Source organism: Varroa jacobsoni, unplaced genomic scaffold (assembly GCF_002532875.2).
Source record: "Varroa jacobsoni isolate VJ856 unplaced genomic scaffold, vjacob_1.0 contig02452, whole genome shotgun sequence".
Lineage (NCBI taxonomy): Eukaryota > Metazoa > Arthropoda > Arachnida > Mesostigmata > Varroidae > Varroa > Varroa jacobsoni.
This window is the reverse complement of record NW_019214818.1, coordinates 9,973-32,346: the sequence shown is the minus strand read 5'-3', so window position 1 is coordinate 32,346 and position 22,374 is coordinate 9,973. Positions and strand designations below refer to the sequence as shown.

The following is a 22,374-nucleotide window of genomic DNA, read 5'->3' as shown; positions in this document are numbered from 1 at the left end:
CGAAGTGGGTAAGGGCGCTTTGCTGGCGGCAAGGTGATAATTGACGCTTTTGGACTGCCTATATGAACCGGTGCTTGACGCAGCACGATGAGTAGATTCTCCGCTCAATCGCTCTGCACAGATCATCGCAAAGTGTCATGGTTTGCCCTTTGAGTGTCAATACCTTACCAGTCGTGATGGCGTTCCTAGCCGTGTGGTGCTCGGGTAAGGCTGCTCGCCCGAAAACCGACATGGCAGGTTTCAGTGAGTAACAAAAGCAAAAAAGATTCAAATGATCAAATAAGGATTTGTGTCTGTACTATTGAACTTTGCACAGTCGTTTCTAAGCATCCCGTTTACACAGTACCTATTAAAAATAAAATCGACTTAGCTAAGATCGCACTGCTTTGCTACTGTTTCAGCTAGCAAAGCACGCCCTAGAGATTTAATTAGATACAATAAATCTCATACAGACTTGCAAGGCTTCCCAAGGTCCTAAGTTCGTTTACGTTACATTTAGATAGTTGTCGATTCGGCGAGTTAGTTAAAATAGTCATACACCTAATTATTCTCTAACAAAATCCATAATTGTTCTCGAAACTAGTATTTATAATTCTGCCATAGGGCGCGGGATTCGCTCACTAATCTTAAATGTACTTGCTGTTAATTTCTTAAAAAATTAGCCCCTGACAACATGAACTTCGAATGCGGCATGCAACCGATACCCGTTGAGAGGATTGTTGGTGGAACACCAGTTCAACCGGGAACGTTTCCTTGGCAGGTTAGCTGGCTTTATACTCGTAAATATACGCGTGTATCTCTCTCTCTCTCCCTCTCTCTCTGTGTTTGTCTGCGTGAGGGCGTGTGATACACGTAACTCACAACAGCTTTCATTGCATTGTTGTCACTTGGAGAAATTAGCTAATCAACTGGATCTAGCAAATTCAATTGATAGATAAGACGGTATAGTTGTAACGTTTGGCTTATCCAGTATACTAACGATTATCTGAATCGGATTAAATTGCGAAAGTAATGATTACGTGCTGCATAACAGCAAGTTTTATCTAGGTAAGGCTGAGCATCAAGGCCACCGTTTGGTACATGTCGACAGTTTTTGCGAGGGTTAATTGAGGAATTAGCTGTTGAAACTTTTCGAGACGACTCGCCCTATTCATTATTCCACCGAGACGGCATACAGTCTTGCATGCGTTTTACTGACTCATAAAAATGAAGAGGAGTACAGCAAACGACCATTAACCCTGACCTTGTCCTCTTGGCCCTTACGATGGAGCTTCTATCTTCACCCACGACCTCACAAAGCGTATGCTTAGATTCAATAGAGCGCATCTATGATCAATGAATTCGACACTAACTTCAATTCCGTATTCGCATCATTGCGAAATGCAACCTTTTTTGAGAATTAAGCCAAAACTGCCCAGTTTTTTCGATCATTTTTTGACTAATGTAGGTGTCGGTACGTCGTAACGGCTACGGAATCTGCGGCGGAGCAATTATATCCCCGACCGAGATCATCACTGCGGCGCATTGTGTCTCCTCGTAAGTCCAAATGTGTAATAGTTTTTTTTAACTTGAAACTTCGCCTATTTGAAAGAGGAACATTTTCATCTATTTTCAGTTAGGCAGGTAGGTTGATAAACCCTACAACTGTAGCCTAGTCTAATAGATGAACTTAGGCCTGATTTGATGATCAATATTCAGTTGATACCGCATATTGTATGAGTCTGGGTCTGTCAGTTGACATTACTTCATTTCGATGCAGGGTATCGGCAGAACGTTACCAGATTCTTGCGGGTGCCACCGACTTCCGCAATTTGAAGAACTCAACTCAAGTTCGAAGGGTACGGATACAGTTTTTCTCTCGGATGAAAACCTCATCCAGACTTGATAGAAAATGAGAGCTATTTTTAGCGAACGACATGCTCTGAAACATGTATTTACAATACGGTATTGGCACAGATTGGACACGTATTACTTCCAAATTTGGGCAAATGGGAAAAGCTGAGTGATTTATTTGTCTTAGAGTTCGCTGCATAAAATAGGATGGGCTTAATTGATTTCCTAGGTTTATTTCGTAAAAATAATTTTTCTAGAATTAGTAAATCGAAACAAAATTACCCATTCTATTGATGCGATTATGGCGGAGACATCTAGCTACGTTATGCTTAGTTTACTGGGAGTGCGAGAGAATACCGAATAACAATTTAAGTTGAATGTAACTATAAGAAAAGAGACAGACGTTTTTTTTTAGCGCGTTGTATGATGATGTGGGCCGATTCGGTGATTTAAAATTCCCACATAATAAACGGTGCCTTTCATGAAAAAGGAGAGTGAACGAAAGGTGGCTTTCTTCCAGGATATGACTATTGCAATGCAACAGTGATTCAAAGACATGTTTCTGCCGCCGATGCCTCGATACGCCTGAATATTACAGGTGTCAGAAATCCTCATTCATCCGAAATACGCTGGTCTTATTGCTGTTCGCTATGATGTAGCTTTGCTGCGACTCGATGGAGCGCTCGATTTCGTCGGCTCCAAGGGACTTGTGGCACCGATTTGTTTGCCCAGAAGATCATATCAGGTCAAAGGGGACGTAATCATTACAGGCTGGGGCCGAACCAAGGAAGGTGAGCAGATTCACTCCCACAGGTGCAATATATCTGCAGTTACATTGCTTCTATTTGAAAAAAAAGGTGTCATCTCACGTGGTTCCCTGAAAGCGTACTTAGTCTGTATATTGCAAGTCCCCGACACGTATCCTGCATATAAGCCTTTACAAGTTCAAAAGAATATGAACGTTAATTCATTATTTATGACGAAACCTATCCACTAGATCCCTCCAGATATAGAGCAGAGAAGCATTCCGACGAAGGCCACGAACTATAGGCATAATACACACCTCTCACCGTAAATAGTTTTCCCGAGAGTACCGAAATAGAGCAGGTATATGAGTACGCGTAAAATACGACTAAACTCTAATGTCTTTCCTCCAGGTGGTAACACGTCTAAGGTTCTAAACGCTGTTACCGTTCCGGTAATGTCGGACACCATGTGTCGACTCTACCTTTCGCGGTAAGCCCAAAATAGTGATGCGCATAAAAACCCGGCAGAATATATGGATTGCCTATGATAAACAGGACCTACAGCCTTCTAACGTGACAGATAAGGACTGTCGCCGTAACAAAACATATTTATTCATAAATACATAACTAATCATTTTAAATATACGGATTGTAGCTTGTCAAAGCAGAATTGAACGTTGTTAAAGTAGCTGTTCATCGTTCTTGGGTTTTCACAGACGGCTGGTAACAATCCTATTTGCGCCGTACGACGGCAGCAGTATGTTCTGTGCTGGACGATTTCAAGGGGGCGTCGACTCGTGTCAAGGTGATTCCGGTGGACCAGCTGTTCAGACCGTCGATGGTAAGCCTCAGCCTTTACACGAGCGGCTAATTAGTTATGCGAACGTTCCGTGGTCGCATACCGCACTTTAGCGCGTGCAATTGTATGAGACCATGGTTTGTAGACGCATGTGAGCGACTAGCGTGTTGAAGTGATACCTAACAGTGAAACGAGATAAAGTATTGGCCATCTGATTCAACGTACCCATCCATGGAGTCAAAATAATTCGAATATATGAGTTCTAGGTTAGTCGAAGTCATTTCGTATCTAAAAACTCCACGTGACAGATTAACTCGAAGTAAGCTTTATCATGGAGATAGAATACGGTATAAGCTAGTCCCATGAACTCGAACGTCGAAAGAGGACTGTGAATTTTTTATAATTGCATAGTCCAGTTTTATCTACCTATTTTTCATGGCAATTGTTTACGTAATCGCTTCAGGACGAGCAACACTTGTGGGTATCGTTTCTTGGGGTTTCGGTTGTGCGCGTATGATGTCACCGGGAGTATACGCCGAGGTTGCTAAGTTCATGGATTTTATCGATGATCACTCTGTTCTCAAAGGAAGCGTTGAAGCTCGAAGGTAAGTTAGCTTTTTTTTTTCTACCCAATTGTAAACACTTAATTTAAGGCGCTAATTTAGGCAGAAAAAGGCCTTACTTGCTTTACGTTTGTCAAAACAGCATCGATGGTAAAAGTGGCAGGGGAGGATGCTTTTATTGATACCACATTCTACCAAAGAGCATCTGTAAGCAAAAATGTTCTGTTTTGCTTTGTCAGAAAAACTAAGTTCCCCAAAAACTGAGTGAACCCGTTATATCTTGTTTCGAAGAATTTTTATGATCACTGATCTTTTCTTGTTTTTACTACTACTAATTATTGGCATTGATTCATGCATTTTTTAACCCGGGTTAGGAGTACGACCGTGCGACCTACTATCATACCAGAAGGTCTGCAAATACACCTGCCGGCCAACCTAACACTTCTCAAGCCATTGCTAGAAAACGATGAAGCCGATTATATCAGTCCGGATCAACTGCCCAACAATCGTTTGTAGTAATATATTCCACAGATTAAAAACAGGTCGACAATACAGACAACAGCATATATCTTCATGAATGCTGAGAGTCCATCATTCCATAGTACTATTTTTGATAAAATAGAAAAATACGAAATGCGCGTAGGGCCAATTTGAAGGTCTTAATAAAACCTTAATGCAAACTGACAAAACGTCTAATGTTTGAACGGTATAAGGTGAAAATTATCGCAGAACAAGGTGTTTTTTCGATAGTAAAACCAGAATATATTTCTTGAATCATATGTCATATATGTTAAACAACAATAAAAGCTTTGTAAACAATGATAAAATGTGCCTTTTTGTCTAAATATATGTATGTAGTCTTCTACTGATTGCCTGGTAGTTTGGATGTATTTTCAGTATTGTACGTTGGCTTGTCGTACGAGCAACGGTGTTATGAGTACTCGCTGAGAATTACTATGCACTTATGCAGTGTTATTATTCCAATCCGCACGGCTAAAAACTATAATTTGCCCATCTTAAATATGGTTTATGATTTGTAAGTTAAAAGCCGTTTCCGCACACAATCGCAGTTACGTAAATGAAAATACGTGTCCTTCCGTGAGCTTTAAAAATGAATCCGATAAGCACAATGAGGTTTCTATATTCATAGCCGGTCTTGGAGGATTTGGTCTCTTAGCGATAGACTAGTTATTTTCATCAGCTTTATGACATGAGCAATTGGTATTTAGCCCACATGTCGTCGAATCTTTTGGATTATAAACGAGACGTTAACAAGTTAATTTGAATGCACTGAAGGATACTAAATACTATGTAACTGCGAAACGTCTACTGCGATGATTTGAACCTCAACTAACTTATCAATCTGTTTAGATGTTTAGTGGAATAACAGTGAACGTCTAAGTTAAAATGTCCATGGTACGCGCCTTTTCAACGTGTTCTTGGAACTTCTAGGTTGTCTAATCGTTTGTACGTTGCCTGGCTAACGGACAAACTTTCGGGTAACTTACAACCGCCCTTAGTGTATGTAGAGACCTTCTAGATGCATAGATTTGCCAACGAAAAATCTTTAGCTAGCTGGTTTTTATAAATCAACTAGGATCGGTCTACCGAGAGGATCACTTTCGGCGTATACTTTGATTTTTCGTTTGCTGATCGGCTTAATTCTCATTATTTCGTTTCAAACGACCCTTTGCACTGAGCCTCAAGCCTAAATTGTATCGCATATTTCTGATATATCATTCCTTGCGTTGATTCTTGTAAATCCCTTTTGTAGTTCTAGGAGTTCACATCTACATTTTTTTAATCGCACAGAATAAATAATTTCCAAATTGTTACCCAAATGTTACCGTTACGACGGGCTTGAAACCCAGTTTTTGTTGACGTAAGTTGATTCTAGAATAAAATATAAAGCTAACGACGGACTATTTTCGGTATACGACTGAGACTTTCAACGCAGTAAATTCAAAACCTTTCTAAGGGGTCGAGCTTTTCCAGTAAGGAGTCCCAAACTAAATATTTCGAGTTTTATGTCCAATACCATTCTACTAGACGGCTGGTTTCGAGCACGAAACGAGTGTCTAGACCCAGATACTAACCCAGATTATGACGCGTTTCTCCAGGAATCCCGGACAGGACAAATTAATTACACGAATTACTCCAAATTTCTGTAATGCAATTAACAAATAAAAAAATAGACTTTATTATCTTTTGTATACCCAACAGAAACAGTGCTTTTGAAAGCTGAGCTTTAGCCCCACCTCGTCGAGCAGCATTCGCTTGGCTTGGACGTACTTTACGAATGTGTCTCTCTCATACTCTTAAAAACGTTGAGCTTTTTAGTAAACTTGAGCCCCCTTTTTCGGAAGGCGCTCCGCGTACTTATCGTGCAGGTATGGTACGATAGCAAGGCACCTTGCTTCGTGACTTTTCACGTTATTTGGTCGTCTTGTTTGTTTCGAATTGGGTCGAATTGTTTGACGCGATATCTTTTTGATCTCCCGCTTCGGTTTGATGCTATTAAATACGACACGTCCTGCTGTGTTGTACCGCTTCTGTGAAGCCTCCTACGATTTTGTTTATCCTGCAATACTGTCTCTGAGTTGCAAATCGGAGGATGTGGTCAGGCAATATTGGCCCTGTCGATCTCTGTGCTGTTCTCAGAAGCTATTTATTATAATATCAAGTATTCACATTAGTTTGCCTTAGTATATGCAGGCCTTATAATATAAGACAAGATTGGTAATATGTAGAGCTCATACTATTCTAAAAACATGGCGAAATGTATCCATTTGTCCTATATACGTAACATCAGCGCACAGCTTTCAAAGGTACCTTTCCCGTTGTTCTACCTATTTAATCTCCGTAGTTATTGCACGCAACCAAATGACTGAATGATAATAACATATTATTAACTAGTATATAAATGATGGGGAGCGTTCAATATCGTTCAGCTTAGCATATGTATGTCATCGACAAAACAGGTTGGCAGCTAAACTGAGGATCGTCCTCTGGGCGTTGATTTTTTCCACTTCTTCAAAGCCATCATTGCTGGAGATTGTCTGCATCAAAATAACAGCAGAAATAAACATCTAAAAGATAATTGCAGTGTTCATTGAGTTCTATCGGTTAGAAGTTGTTTCTGTTCCTATTTCGTTGTCACTGCGACCAATAACATACGAAGCATGTATAGCATAAACACAATTTAGAGAATAGCTCAAGCCTCAAAGAAACTACTTTAAAGATGATACGTTGAGGAAAAACAATTGATTTTTCTATGCAAAGTGTGTGATAATGTTTTAATAAATAGATTATTTTCCAAGAGTTGGATAAACCAGAGCTATAGTACCGTAGAAGATAATATTGTTAGAATACTCTGCATCGGCGTTAGCAAATGGTTTTCTCATATAAAATGACATTGGCTATCCTTTTGCCTATATAGACGGCAACCGCAACGCATACCGTAATGATAATGAAACAAAGAAGGAATTTCATCGTTTTCTGGATTTTTTCATTTAATCTATTTTATTTAACAATATCGAGTCGATAACCTTGAAGTTGGCCGTATTTTACGCGGTTATGGTTGGGGTTTAGACAGATTGCGCCGGCGGTAACAGAAAACATATATACATACGTATATATATATATATACACACCTTTTTCCCCGTGGGCTACGTAAAGTGAGAACTTTCCATGTATTTTGATTATGTAATGGTTGTACGTGGCATGAAACCGCACATCCGCTTCCGATCTTCCTTTAAACAAAGCACGTCAATCTTCACCGGATAATCTGGGCGTACAATTTTCAGGAGAATAACCACAGTAACACCTGCTAGAGGCTTGCGCGGTAGGTTTCCTAGGCACAGTCTTCTAAATATCCGCAGATAACAGTAACGCATTTTAACCAGGCTATTAAATGAACCAAGTAATAAATAGTAAATGGACATTAATATTTTTTGTTGGTTGATATGATTTCTTCATGAATTTCATTATAGCAGAAAATATTTCGACTAGTCTTTGTATCGTTACTTGAATGCCGCTTTAAGACTGAGCTCACTAACTACTAGCGACAGTACCGGAAGTAAAACCCAAAATATCTATCTAGCCCACGTTTCATTAATAATTTTGCCTGATGATGTGCACGATATTAAGTTAGTTTGTTAGTTAGTTAGTATTGCTATGTAGAAAGCTTTCGAGTCTCAGCGAGATAAATTAGAATAATACATGAAATCGTTTAAGCCATGATTTTTTCCTATACCTAGTATAGATAGGATCAGCGTTGCAGTAACTTTCAGCAACTTTTATCCAGCGGCTCTCTGTTCCTGAGAAATGCTGCGTTGTGTTCGAGCAAAACACCAGTATTGACGTGTGCCACGCTTCTGCGAAATAGAGCCGATAATTCGTGTTTGCCCCTAACAAAAAAAAGCCCTTGCAGTCGTCCCATTATTTTCATCGGTTGTACTTTTCACGTCTATTTTTTCTGACCGCAGACCCATCTATTAGCCAAAAATACACACAGAGTCATACTAAAGTACATGGCTGACTAGCTACACACATGTGCACGATGCGGTACTTCAAAACGCCTGCAATTTAATAAATGTCGCCCGGATCAGCAGATGTTCATGCTACGACTGTGCATTATGTTGTGTTGGAGTGTCAGGCCACGGTACTCAGAGCAAGCTATCTTGTCTAGTCCTATCTAATTTGATGTAGCATCACTTGACGAATTGATCTAGTACTGCGCGCCATCTACACATTTGTGAATCGTTGGTTTAGCCCTGTGGGTTTGCCCGGACGGGCGCCATAGGTCCTTCTTTCAGATTACCGCATAAAGTTAGTCTGTCTAGGTATGTATTTACTGCACGCCTCCAGATGTCGCCATCGGCACGTTGCTATAAGCGTACATAGTACTGGATCGCGCTGTGGCTCCATCTGGCGTCGGCTGCAGCTCTCGTAAGGTAATTCCTATTATTGATTTGAATCATTTATATAGGCAGTTCTCCGTCTAGTTTATCGGCTGGACTGGATATCCATCTCTCCCTCGTGATCTCTCGTCTACCTGAACATTTTAGACAGACTGCACTATTAGACCATGGATCCTGTGGACAGTGTTGGTGGACGCAGCTATTTTGGCATTTAGCTACCCACAGTGCTGCCAGCGTCGCCGTTGCTCCCACCATGATTGCCTGTGGTTCCTGCTCCTACAGCCTTTAGCAGTGACGCCGACTGCATGTAGGTCCGGCGCGAACATGTTATTATTGCTGTAGATCCTCAATAGGTGAGGAGCAGCGACGTGAACGCAGGTATCGGACGGGCGTTCGGTCAGGCAGGGTAACGAGCGCCTCGTTTCTCTTCGACCAATATATGCACAAGTATTATGGCTGTTATTGCTGGTCGCGATGCTGCTGCCACAGACTGCAGTTACTGCTAATTCTTGTGGCGGCGCTCTTCAATTCTTAGCGTCGTTCACTGCCACCAGATCAACTCGCTCTGCGCGAATAAGTATTCCGTTGCTGATGCCACAACCTCGCCTGTGCTCCATTCTGACCCTGGCATCTTCCTGCCCTATACGAATACCGGCATTGATACTGGTACATTAATACACTGACAGTGTGCGTACGTGATCTTTTCCGGCAGCGGATGACAATCGCCCGGCTCGCTAATAGCAGTTACGGGCGGCTGTAGAACAATTTCACTGAACTGGGTTAGATTGTCGTCATCCGGAATGCTGTAGTATTAGGAGTGACAGTCGCATTCTAGTCATCTCTGATCAAAAAAAAAAGGTGGGTCTAGGCATACATTCAGACAGATTGTTTTTCCCAGAACATGCCATTACTGTTACTTTACCTGCTGCAGATGATATTGTTAGATTGCTGAGATGATGTTACAACGGATCCTGGGCTGCCATGTTAGCTATACGGTAGCTCCAGTCAATTGCTGAAGTTCTGGATGATCAAATCCATCGATTCTATATAAAAGAAAAAAAAGCCTGAGGAGAGAAAGAAAAGAAAGTTCACCTTTTTTTCGTCGCTTTTTCTATCTACTAAATTGCCGAGCTCGTTGCACTTGGAAGTCTTAGATATACGGAACAATGTACATTGTCGGAGTGTATGCCAGATCAGCAAAATCAAGTTAGAAATCTAACAGATGACGAGTGGTCACAAGATCAGCACTACATCGCGAACACATTAAGGCTTATGTACACAGAAACGACGAGCACGATTAGCTGTGATTGTGATTGATTTAAGGGGGTTCACTTCAATAAGGAATGAAGAATTACACTTAAGGAAGATCAGTTGGATCTTTTACGAAACCAGCCATCAGGAGAACAGCTTCGTCCATTGAGGATTTCAGTGAAATCTATAGCGGAAAATCGTGCTTCGATTTTAGCATCAGCAACCTACGACGATTTAGGCTGTTACGGCTGCCCTGAAAGAGCGGTGTAGATCTGGCCTTGTGCCTTGAGCCTTTGTGTTGTTCAAGTAATGGCGTAACCATGTGCTGTACGCTCTGTGTTATCAATTTTCTTTTTGTGAAATGATCCCAATCCAACAATGGATTAATGATTTTGTAAACACCTTGTTTAGCGAAAAGAGCCATGAATGATTCGTGCCTATTAAGAAGATTATCTGCAAGATCCGGTAGATTCATGCCAGTGACGTACCTTGTCGGGTAAGCCTTTTTTAGAGCTTAAAATCAGCGCGTAAATGTCGAGGGAATAAGCTCCATAACAGATAGTTAGATAATAAGTAACTGATTATGATGCCACTGACTCGTAAAGTAAACAACTGCAGTGATTTCAGAGTTATATATATATATATATATATATATATATAACTATTAAAGTATAATAATAATAATAATAGTATAATATAGTATATATAGTAGTACTTTAATAGTATATATATATATATATATATATATATACTATTAAAGTTTTTATTTATCGCTCAATAACATGTAGATGACTAACGTAAATATATATACGATTTTTACCTAACGGGATCGCACTTACTATTGGGGCCCGAAAGGCATTCGACAACTGAAAAGGGCACAGTCATAGAGTTATATCAAAACCGGCTTTAACCATGATGCTCCATTTCAGCTATGACCGATGGAAATAGTCTTTAGTCGGGCAAACTCTATGATAATCTACAATATGGCTAAACGGTGTGACAGCGGGCCTTAAACAGAACTACCATCTTGATACCACCTGGACCTGTCATATCTGCAACCATTTGAATTAAGCGGTTACTCTCATTTTGACTGTGAATAATAACAGTTTGCGTCTCCATCCACACAAACAGTTAAAAGCTAATAAGATTTATATCGATCACTCGTCAAGAGCTCAATCGACCACTTTGTGTCTCGTCTCGACGGTTCTTTTGTGAACTCCATTAACTCAGTTGCACGATGTACGTTATGCGATTTAGTAATGCATGTTAAAACATGTGTCGCTTCTGCTCGTTACATAGTTAGCTCTATCGTTTGAGAGCCACTTTCAGCGTGCGACCTTTATTGACACGGTAAAAAAAACACTTTTAATTTTCAAATACTGCAAAAAGGAAACACTCAGATAAGCTAATACACGACTTAGGCTCGAGATTATTTGGAATGCTCAGCATTTTCAACTATTGAATTGTATCGGCCTTACTATAGCCCACCACAGCACTGGTAATGTCGGCGTATATTATTTATAATTATAATTAAGCTGAAATCACAAGAATTTTAAAGGCAGCTGAGAAATTTGCTGTCGGTCGTAGTTATCATGTGTTTTTCAAGCAAAAAACAAAATATATCATATAAGACGGCTTCAATATAGTTGACGACCGCGCACTGAAAGCTCAACGTACGGGATACGTATTCGTCTGAGCGAAGCTTTATCTCGTTTAGAAGGCACCATGTTGATTTACTTAAGATGATGAAAATCTATATTTACGCTTGCTAGCTATGTACGAAAACCGGGTGACTAAACGGCATATTTTACCATAGATGCAGCTGAAAGTATAAGAACTAAGCAGGCTTAAAGGAAGCCGAATATTCATAAATTATCCAGAGAGAATAACGGTTCTCAGAAGTGGATGTACGGCGTACCTGTTCTAAAATGTTTTTCTGTTATGCGAATGGATGTATATAAACATACCTCCATTTGGCAATTAACAGGAGGCACGGGTGGGTTTCGCAGTTTTTCCGACCCGATTTGGGTTTGAAGCGACGTTGATTAATACGCGATCGGGTGGAACCTCGTTTCAAGAATGGCTTTTATCGATAGAGAAATATATAAGCGCCTTGGGGGGCGCCAGAGATTTGTAGCCAAAAGCCAATTCTCCCTTGCTATTCAAATTTGAACACGCACGCCAGTGATATTCGTTTCCTCTATTCGTGCAACAAGGGCCATAAATTGTTTCTTAGAATTATTCCAACCCCCTGAGACCAATGTGTCTTAATTTATCTTAATTTCTATATAAAATAGAACGAATGTGTAATAATGCCTATCATATGAGAAAACTCACATCTGTGAAAATGCCTATTTGCTTCTCCAAGTGTTCAACATATCTAATTGGAAGCCATTTTAACTTCTCTGGTTGGCTTTCCACTGGATCGCCGGTCCGTATCGTTAACCGAGAGAATACGGTCGCATCGAGCAAACATAGAAACGATGGTCGATTTTTCTTTGCGTAAACAACCATATGTACCGCTCAAGAATACGTGAGTTTGCATCAGAAGGGGTTAGATGACAGGTCGATCATTGCAGATATGACAAGCCAAACAAACACGGGATAACAACTACCTACTAGGAACCTCTATATAATCGATGTCCTGCAGATGCAATTCCTACAACGTGACAACGCATGTACTGGCATTCAATACAGGGATCACTACCGGTGTTGCCTTCGCATCAGACTCTCTGCTCTACTGAAAAACGAATTTAAGCAGTTGTCCTGCAACGTTATAGGGACACCAGGGTCGCTCACGACCATCATCACAAGTGTCCCTAGAAGCCAAGCGGTAATAAAACTTATTGGAAGATATGGTCCGAGTTTGTCTGTGATCTTTACGATGAGCAAATAAAGTCTCTTTCTAGAAACCAACGGCAGCCGATAGCTTAGGACTGCCTCAATGACTTGGCGGGCCCATAGTAGGGAGCCATTATTCCGTCTGGGCAAAGCTTCGACTGTTCGTGTAGCTGTCGACGCTTGAATCAATAGGTTTTTTGGGTTCGCACAATTCAGCAGGTCCCGGTTCTATTTTTGCGCAGTGTGGCTAGACTAAGCTGACCACGTTTAGGTGAATTTATTAGGAGAGGTGGTTAATACATTTTAAGTTTGTCGACAGACTTTCAAAACGGTTTGTACGATTCCTAAGCGATATTGTTTGATAGATTTGCTCTCTGATGATTGGATACGGTTCGCGATGTTTCATAGTGCTGCTGTGAAAACTACGGTCCTTTGTTACTGCGTGGCTCCAGGCGTTATATTATTGGAATGTAGGTGGTTGCAAAGGGCCTGGCGAGCTCCACCTCAGTTTGCGTTGGTTAGAAGTTAACTCCGTACCTATCCAGGTATAGTGTTTAGGCATAGGTTTATTAAGATCAGTTTAAACTCACGCAAGGTTAACCCACTTGCTTTCAGATAGTTTCCTAAATGAAATTACAAGTAACGTGAAACTATGCTTAACTATAGTACACCACGTAACTCTTGAAACACTGAAGATCAAACGAGATTGCGAATGTGAACGTTTCTGTTAACTAGAAGCAAAGTTTATTTTTTTAGAACAGGATTTAGTAAACGATATTTACTAATTATTTTCACTAGCATAAACCCTACATCCTGCACACTTGATTCTTGAGTAAACGATATTCCGGTGGTGTTTTAACACCTAATCGCTTCGCATAGCTTCACAGCTTACGTGCTAAAATGTCTCCAACCATCCTGAAGATCCAATTAGGACTAAGAGGATTCAATTAGACTCGCATGCCTTGTCTGTGCTGCATGCATGGGCCAGAAATCGATGCTGGCTAGCCCAAACCCAGTCACCGACGCAGGATCTCAATATTTCAGTGCAATAGGCTACTATCTTCATCGCTACCAGACATCTTACGTGTTGGTCGATACGCCGGCTGTGAGATCGGTATGACTCGCAACTGATACGGTATTACCTTACTGGGCATCGACGCGTCCTTAATTTGGGCCCAGTGATTAATGACATGGTATTGGAAACGTTCATCATAACCTCAGGTCATAGAGTGAAGGGAAAAACAGGATTAATTTCTGCAGTTGGGATGTACGATGAAGACCGAGTTGGAAGCGGAGGTGAACTGCAGACATCTTAATGCTGAGTGTGGAATTTGAACAGCGAATAAACCTGGTCCTACTGAATCATAATATTTTCAGATTTGGTAGGATCCGAAGTAAGGTGAACGATGCAAGTTGGTTGTGCGGGCCATACAGCCATTTATTAGAAAATTTAACGAAATCTACTAGTAATTGTTGTGTGTTGATTATTAACCTTATCGAGTTTCGTCTACGATGGGGTTTAATTTTCAAAATAGAGCGCCATGTTCGTCTACTCCATTTTTATGTGAATGTGTCAATACGCTCCGAGCATAAAAATTGGTTCATCTATAAATTATACTCATCTTCATAGCGGCTTTGCAGCGGCGATATTCTGGGACGTCTTGGGTAAATAGTATAGAACCTAGCAGACGGGTCACCTTTGCTGAGTGTTGCTATTGAGCTTACTTGAAATGTTAGTTAACACTCGCGTCCTGTAACAACATGCTGCCATCATCCGAATAGTACGACAAACTACCAGGTTGCCCCCCCTACAACGTAACTAGGAGAACTTCCTAGCAAGAGGCTTTTGTTACAATGGCCATAACGCCTGTCGCAGAATAGAAACCGTTGCGCTATTAACTCGCTCGTTGTCGCATGTTGGCGCCGTTTTAAGCTTATCGAACGATTCGGTGACGCATAACTTTCGATCTCTTTGTACGCAATAAACAATCTTGTGCCTCTAGTAAAATTTGCACAAGCATAGCGCACTACCCAATCTCTTTTTGAGGGTTTTTATTCTGACTTTCATAATACTATCTCTATCCGTAGTGAGAATTACATGTTCTTGAGATCAAATCTCGTAACGCATCAATGCGACCATACATTAAACGTGTTTTCAAAGAAAGGTTAAGTCTGGCGTCTGAAAGCATTTTACATGCGGACATAAACGCTCCCAACCAGTCTTTGACCGTGTAATATGAAGACCCGAAAATGCGAGTATATTTATCGAAGTCGCATTGAGTAAGTATTTCTCAAGTTTTCATAACGTTTGGATGTAATGGGTTCCTTTCTTCACGGAGTACACTTACATATGTAATACGTTTTTTGAATAACTTTTTTTTTTTTTCACCGTGCGAAACAGCACATACAAAAGCAAAAGTTGGAACCTTTGTCCTGATGGAAGCAGCCAGGGTATAACTTAACTTTAAAGCTGAAATTCGTTCTGTTTTCTGGCATGTCACATTGGTGCTATTAATGGAAGCGTGTAACTTGATAGCTTAACTTCCGTGCTTGCAGTTGATGATAAAAAATGCAAGTTTTCGTACAGTAAATGTTTCGTTTTCTCGTCAAACGTTGCCATAGTTTCCTGCACGTTTCCTGCACGAATAAATGTCTACGTCCGATTTTGAACATAGGCTATCCTTTATTTGTGTACTATAATGAAGTAATGGGTTCTGCGTCGAGGAGACGACAACGTAAGCATGCAAAATCCACGTAATAATAAATACGTTAAACGTATTGGGGACAAATTGACGTTTAATTTTCTCGTTAATCTTCTGCCATTACATGAGTAGCAGTTGTGCAAGTGAAGGTCCGTTGTTCTCGTTCATTGGGACACACACACGAAGGCCGATTACTTGAGAAATGGCGTTGGAGATTATATCACGAAGTCGAGGGCGCGCACCAATTAGCCTTTAGTTGTGGGGTGATAGCTGGAGTCATTGTAAACGACCACGGCACAATCGCCGGTTAGCGAATATATACCGCTACTGTTTCCTTTACTACGGAGGCAGGAAAAGCAATTTGCGTACTATTGGAAGCTATCATCGCTGTTTCAGAAGCGGCTCAGTCAGCCGAAAATAATGGACGTTATCGCACGAGAACAAATCGACATTAGACGCCTTTAATCACCATCTGTTGTTTGTTGTTTTCGATTGTTAAGACGGGCGTGGACGCCGAAGTCAAACAGTCGGAAAGTGAACTATATAGGGTAAAGCAAAAATTAATTATGAACATAAACACACACACACACACACACATATAGCATGTTGATTTGATCTGACAGTTATAGGGTAGTAAATTATAGGTGATGAATGAGCTGTGCACGCCAGGCCCAATCACTACCCAGTTCATATCTAGTATTACTGGACACTCCCATCGACACGTGTGATAGCTTAAAAACGTTTCCAAAATGCAAAACGCTAGTTGACCATGCGGGATGCTAAGCGCGCATGTAGTGACTATTACTGCTCTTTTTTGTTACTGGCAAATTTGACGATCGCCGGCCGTTTATGTTGAAACAGCATCGAGTACTGGTGAACGACGTACTTTAAGTTACGCATCCCGCCTAGCTACCTTTACTACACGGCCTAGTGATTCTATTAGTTTTCTTTGTTTGCTGGTCGACTGTCTAATACAAGCCATTTAGGTCATATAACCAATGGGAACCGTCTTTGATATCTTTCTATGTGTTCCTTTTAACTAATGCACGTAAGCCGTATGCTTCCCGGGCTTAAAGCTGACTAAACCCGAACTGGCAGCCTGCGACCCTGTCATCCATCACATTGAGGTTTAATCGCGCTAGCCTTTGGAAACTTATCTATATAGCGCGGCCACATCATATACGAAACAATCCAATACTGAAACCGCCGAAAGGATTGCCGACAAATGATGTAAAACCCTCTGAGAATCGTGGAAATTTACCGCCTACCAATGATGCTCTGCCTACATCTGGTCTGCGCACGTAGTTTAAAACAGGCTTTGATGCCCGGCATTATTCGGATTGGAACAAACACGCTTTGAGTGTTAGGTGTCCAAAGTGCTGAAATCCACAGATGTTCACCCTCGACGTTAATAGCTGAATCTAGTGCATCATCCTGATTCGCCAACGCAATAGTGTTACCAGCCGTCGGGACGATTTGACCGATACCGCCGTCAACAACGGCCGTCATATACCCTTCGAGCCTCCTTTCGGTCGCCTCGTCAGCAGCTGACGATCCCGCCAAGCCATCGATATCATCGCGACTATCGTTGTCGCAATTGTGATCAATGCAATAGCGCGACGGCATGCCCCTGCAGTTGATCTCGATTCTGTGGTGGGAACATCAGTGGCAGTGAGGGAACTACCACTAGACTGATTTGGCCTTTTGTCGGTGTTTATTTTCACAGTACGCACTATATATACATTTCAATCATCAGATTGATAGCCTATAGCCGGCGAATGAGCCGGCTGACTGCCATTGTATATTCAACTGGCCAGCGGCAGCTCTAAGCGAATGCCATTTCAAGTCTATGACTACGTGACTGCTTAAAAAAGCCGACGGAAGGCACAGAAAGCGTCTAGTTCCAGCCATAGTAACATGGGGCTGTACGCGCGGCTCAGTTTCGCGGGTCGTGTTGATAAGTGCAAGCAGAAATTCAATCATCTAAATGTAGGTTGTTATCGGTGCTGCCCAAAACGCGTCGGTTAAGTCGATGGCTACGGTACTCGACAGCCGGTGATCGAAGGGCTTCAGCGAGCAAAGTATATAACGTGAGCTCGACGACACACCACTTATGCTTTATTGATTGCGTCTCGTAATAAGCTAGTACAGTCGCTCAGCTCGAGCCGTACTTCGTTATCTAGAGCTTAGTTCGTTCTCTTTACGAATACACAAGAAGATCCGCGCAAAAATCATCCTCTGCTTCACTGTGCGCGCTACAAGAGACAAACCTGAAGGCAGCAAGGTTCTGTGAGTGATGATGATTCAGTGTAAAGGTGATTCCAAGGATTGAGTCGTAGTCGATGCTGAAGCTCAGTGAGACACAATGAACAAAATATAAACATAGCTAATTACTGACCGCAAATGAGCTCGCCATGCTGATAATTTTACGAGCTAGATAAAACGGCAGTCCATCGTTCCTAGTTGACACTTTCCGTGTGTGTGATCTGTAAAAGCCAAACACATTGGCGATCAAATGACTCACGAAAAGGAACAGCTATATATATATATATATATATATATATATATGTATATATATTGTGCACGTACTATATCTTTAAAATTTCAGTAGGATGAAGTTTACCCTAGCTTCATTTTATATACATGTATATATTTTTTTTTTACCTTGATGTATTTTTATCTTTTTCCTTACAATTTTTGCTCAGTCAGTGTTGGTGCACTAACAGCATACGGTTGGTGGCATATTTACGGGATTGGTTAGAGATACTGATGAATTTTAGACTAGAAGACTTAGTTGTTTTTGACTGAGTGGCGGAGCGTTCATTTATAATACATTTCAAACTGCCAGTACATTCGTGCACAGGCGCAGCTCTTTCCTTCAATACATCGCTATATTTCAGATAGCATACAGCCTTCGTGAATTGTCCGGCGACCCGGAAAAGGGCATCGCGAGTTATACCAAATTACGCTGCTGCCTATTCAACGGTACAACATTATGTAGGTGTGAAAATATCGATGATAGAAAACGACACGTGGAGTTTACTATAAAGGTTATGGGCTAGGTAAGGGTATAGTGAGAAATTTCGTAGCCGTTATTTTCCATGGGCCTGGATGGCCTGTAGCGGTTGATTAGGTATTGCGCGACAAAAAGCTGACAGGGTTAACATAACAAGGCGATTTGACAGAACGATGAGCTTATTCTTTTGACTATAATAGCCGTTGAGTGCAAAAAAAAAAGCCTTAAATATTTGATACTTTACTTTGAATATGAGCACAGTGACTGGGCATGATCTCACTCTTCTTTTTTGAAAACAGCAAACCCGAAAGTACGAATAGTTCACCTAGGTTTCACTTCGGGCATGGGAACCATCGCTTAGAATTGACAGTTTTAAGTAATATTTTCACCAGATCCTGTGCAAAGATTTAGCAGATTGAATCCGCCGCACTTCTGAAGTCTAATTAGGAATTCTTCATATACTTATGACGCTGATGCTGTTTTATACTTGATGAGTAAAATACAACTATATTGTACTCGACAAAAGCAAACATCGTCAGCTCATAAGCTTGCGACCTACTACAAAATACGCACACTGCCATATCGGCGACCCCTGTACTAGCCGTCGATAAATGAAACGACCCAAAACTTGCATCTCTCCGGGGACCTCGAGAACGAGGGCTTCTCATGTGGGGGCGATATGGTCCGTTTTAGATTTGCCATATACATGACACCGCACCCGGATCCTGCACAGATGCATCAGCGGATCCCCACTGCATTTCGCCATGTAGAGACGTGCATTTTCAGCAAGCACGACACCATTTGCGTTTCACGAAGCAAAATAAAAAATTTACCGGCTGTCTCTTTTGCGCATGCTTTTTGTTTATTTAATCTGCTGTTTTTGTCGTATATTCGCAAATAGTTAACGATCTGAGAAGCTAGTTCGCTATTTCGAAATGACACCTGCCTCGCTTTTTACCAGTCGAACAACGCTCGGTGATGGGAACGAATTTTTGAACGATGTTCTAGCTTGGTGCCAAACGTATATAGTGGTATTATTCTTTACATCACACTCTACGGAAAACTTCAATTTTCTTATTAATTTATTATATGCAGCTGTCGGTACGATGGCTTGAGTACCTACGCATCCAGCTGTGTAAAGGATAAAAAGACCGCTGGCTGCATAATTTCTCGCTTCAAAGTGAACCACATTAGGATTTTCGTAGCGTGTTTTTGCGTGTGTTGATTGGGCGTAAGCGTGTCTCTGCGTCGTATCATCAGACGACTTCTCTGTGCCCTGTAAGATTGAGTGCAAGATATCCTAATGAAGCTAGTTTCTTACTCAGAGCATAAATACAAAGTGCGTAAATCAGTCGTTGTTGGACCCGAGTTGTCTGTTTGGCGATGAATAGATTTTCGGTCGGCTCTGCTATTGTACATGGCTAACAAATGGCGCACAGCTCCGTACCTTGGAACGACACTAATTCTAGATTCAGTGTCATAAACTGAGTAAGACACCGACTATAACTATAAGAGGTAACTTTATTTACCATAAACATGCACGCACAATCCTTTGAATGCAATGCTCTGTAGACGTAGCTCGTTCGGCTTACTTAGGAAACTAAGGGCGTCGAGCAGGTTAATATTTAAATGATCTGTAATACGGGAAAGCCGGTTGACAACATTTAATCTATTGTAGCTTTGTCGAAACTGCTAAAGTTGCACTTTATATTGTTCCGATTATTGCGTTCATTCCTTACACTCTAGATGCTTCTCGTGGCGTTCGGCATCTTGATGAAGGACTATGAAGGCCGAGAACAAGATAACTATGAGAGCGATAGGACGACATAGTGAGAAATGTGGTTGTTGGAATCGTAACCGTTCGGGCTGGCGAGAATCTCAGCGTGTGGTGAAAATCAGCAGCTGCCACCATAAGACCTACAGTGGATGAAGTTGCACCTGCAACACACAGCGCCACAGTAGACCTAAATGTATAGACCCTGTTTTCAGCTGGTGCCTTGTCTACTTCTGTAGGTAAATAGTATCTAGTATATCGAGTTTTCACAACCACAGCCAGGAACGCGTGCTCTACTATGAGTTGCGATGATTACAGGACCGCCGGACAACCCTATGAGATTCGAACACCCGGGGAGACCCTTGAGGGACAAGACGGTATGCCCTCTCCGTGTATTTGATCAGGTCGCGATATAGTAAACCTCGCCTACTTGTGCATACTGCTATATGAAATGGCATTGACTGCCGCTGGCAATGCTGGCGCTGCTTCAGCCGCTGACATCTCTCGACATCGTTTTCCTTGGTCTCGACGCGCCCGCGATCTGACATTGACCACACTGACCCATTGCCCGTGCTGCTACTGCCGTGGTGCTAAAACCACTTGACCGTTACTGTTTGCTGATTGTGGCAATGCGCGCAAAACTATTGGCCTACGGAAAGCAGCGTGATGCTTAAGTGAACCTGTCGTATCGTTAAAGCAGCTGAGCGGTCGAAGTCGAAAGTTCGACGCACCTGAGAAGTATAGGAAATGTCTATTTGAAGAAAAACGACTAGAAAATAGCTGGCATCAAGATTCCTATGCCTTGTCGCACCCTACTGTTTCAAACGTAAGACCGTGCGTGTACCTGATTAAGCGGAGAGAGAAGCACGTTTTCGCTAAATTAGTCCCAAGTCTTCGCCAGTCGAAACTCACCCGCCGATAAATACGGTTAACTGTCTACGGCTTCGCTTTGTCTTTTTGTGTGGTTTTTTGAAAAGTTTAATGTCCTGCTACGGTGCCTTGCTGCTGTTCTGCTGAATAGACGGTAGAAAAGGTTGAATCTCGAACTCGGCTTGAAAGAAATACTCATCTTAAATCTTTCGTTTGTATGATCTGTTTTGTTATACATTACTTTTCTCCAGATATGACTACGATCTGGAAATATCAGTGCCGACGTTTTGTGAACAATAGATAGTTATTGGAACATATAATACTAGTGTCTGTTGTTTGTATTCACGCTATAGACAGCTGATCTCTAACGAATGGTTTGGTGATTTCCTAGCCAGCGTTAGAGGCCACGACCGCTATATTTGAACTCATTACCTGTACGTTTTTTGCCGTCCCTCGAGCGGGTCACAGCCCATGAGAGCACAGTGCTAAAGCCAATATCGAAAAGAGTAAAATCTCAGCCCTTGCAGGTAGGCAGTGTCTCTATTGATCTAATACGTAAGGCTATCAGACACGGTAGGCGGTATATAATATCTATATACTGTCTGATCACTGTTACTCATCTTTATACTGCTGTATGTAACCGACCTATTTATGATGTACAAAATGGAGGATATATGCCTCTCCTCTTATCGAAGATACAATAATACTATGCGACGTTTACCAGTGCTTCGTTACGAGCTTCGTATTACCCTGGATATTGACTGCACTCATTGACCAGCACAAGTTAGCCGGTTGTCAGGAAGCAACAAAAAGATCGTGAACACTTGCGCTATCACTTGTCCTTCCAGCCTCATTGCCTACCTCGAGATTGTGTTTATGTGTATACCGTAAACAATAACAATTATACGATAATTCGACAAGGGTGAAGGTGTGCGAAGCTGACACAGACAGGGTTCGGAAACCAGTGGCTCCATAACTCGGTGGATTTGTGTGCGCTCATCATGGTTTTTCTTTTGCTTCCGTAGCTGAGAAGGTACACCATTTATTTGTTACGAGC

General features: G+C 41.6%; 1 protein-coding gene and 1 long non-coding RNA gene across 8 annotated transcripts; one reads left to right on the top strand and one right to left on the bottom strand.

Annotated features, from left to right (window-relative positions):
• Nucleotides 1-87: 87 nt before the first annotated feature.
• On the top strand, nucleotides 88-4,768 carry LOC111272501 (trypsin-1). Of its 3 annotated transcripts, none has more exons than XM_022853995.2 (9): nucleotides 88-243; nucleotides 663-760; nucleotides 1,448-1,536; nucleotides 1,760-1,838; nucleotides 2,432-2,624; nucleotides 2,991-3,069; nucleotides 3,296-3,420; nucleotides 3,842-3,983; nucleotides 4,316-4,768. In XM_022853995.2, the coding sequence occupies exons 1-9, from the start codon at nucleotides 138-140 to the stop codon at nucleotides 4,455-4,457; spliced, it is 1,053 nt and encodes a 350-aa protein (XP_022709730.1). In that variant the 5' UTR covers nucleotides 88-137; the 3' UTR covers nucleotides 4,458-4,768. The 3 variants fall into 3 exon arrangements, with proteins under 3 accessions (XP_022709730.1, XP_022709731.1, XP_022709733.1); XM_022853996.2 differs by having other exon boundaries at nucleotides 99-204; XM_022853998.1 differs by lacking the exons at nucleotides 88-243; nucleotides 663-760 and adding an exon at nucleotides 1,163-1,300.
• On the bottom strand, nucleotides 3,427-10,433 carry LOC111272503 (uncharacterized). 5 transcript variants are annotated; one of them, XR_002687556.2, is made up of 5 exons: nucleotides 10,219-10,433; nucleotides 9,786-9,927; nucleotides 7,595-7,808; nucleotides 6,038-6,106; nucleotides 3,427-3,557 (listed from the first exon to the last, which is right to left on the bottom strand). It is a non-coding gene; the product is annotated as an uncharacterized LOC111272503 (long non-coding RNA). The 5 variants fall into 5 exon arrangements; XR_002687557.2 differs by having other exon boundaries at nucleotides 9,786-9,906; XR_002687555.2 differs by having other exon boundaries at nucleotides 7,595-7,847; nucleotides 9,786-10,433.
• Between the last annotated feature and the right edge of the window lie 11,941 nt (nucleotides 10,434-22,374).

Excerpts from the sequence above, each read along its gene's own strand:
- LOC111272501 (XM_022853995.2), top strand. The coding sequence starts at position 138 with ATGGTTTGCCCTTTGAGTGTCAATACCTTACCAGTCGTGATGGCGTTC. Across the intron at positions 761-1,447 it reads CGGGAACGTTTCCTTGGCAG|GTGTCGGTACGTCGTAACGG; the intron begins GTTAGCTGGCTT and ends TGACTAATGTAG. Across the intron at positions 3,421-3,841 it reads AGCTGTTCAGACCGTCGATG|GACGAGCAACACTTGTGGGT; the intron begins GTAAGCCTCAGC and ends TAATCGCTTCAG.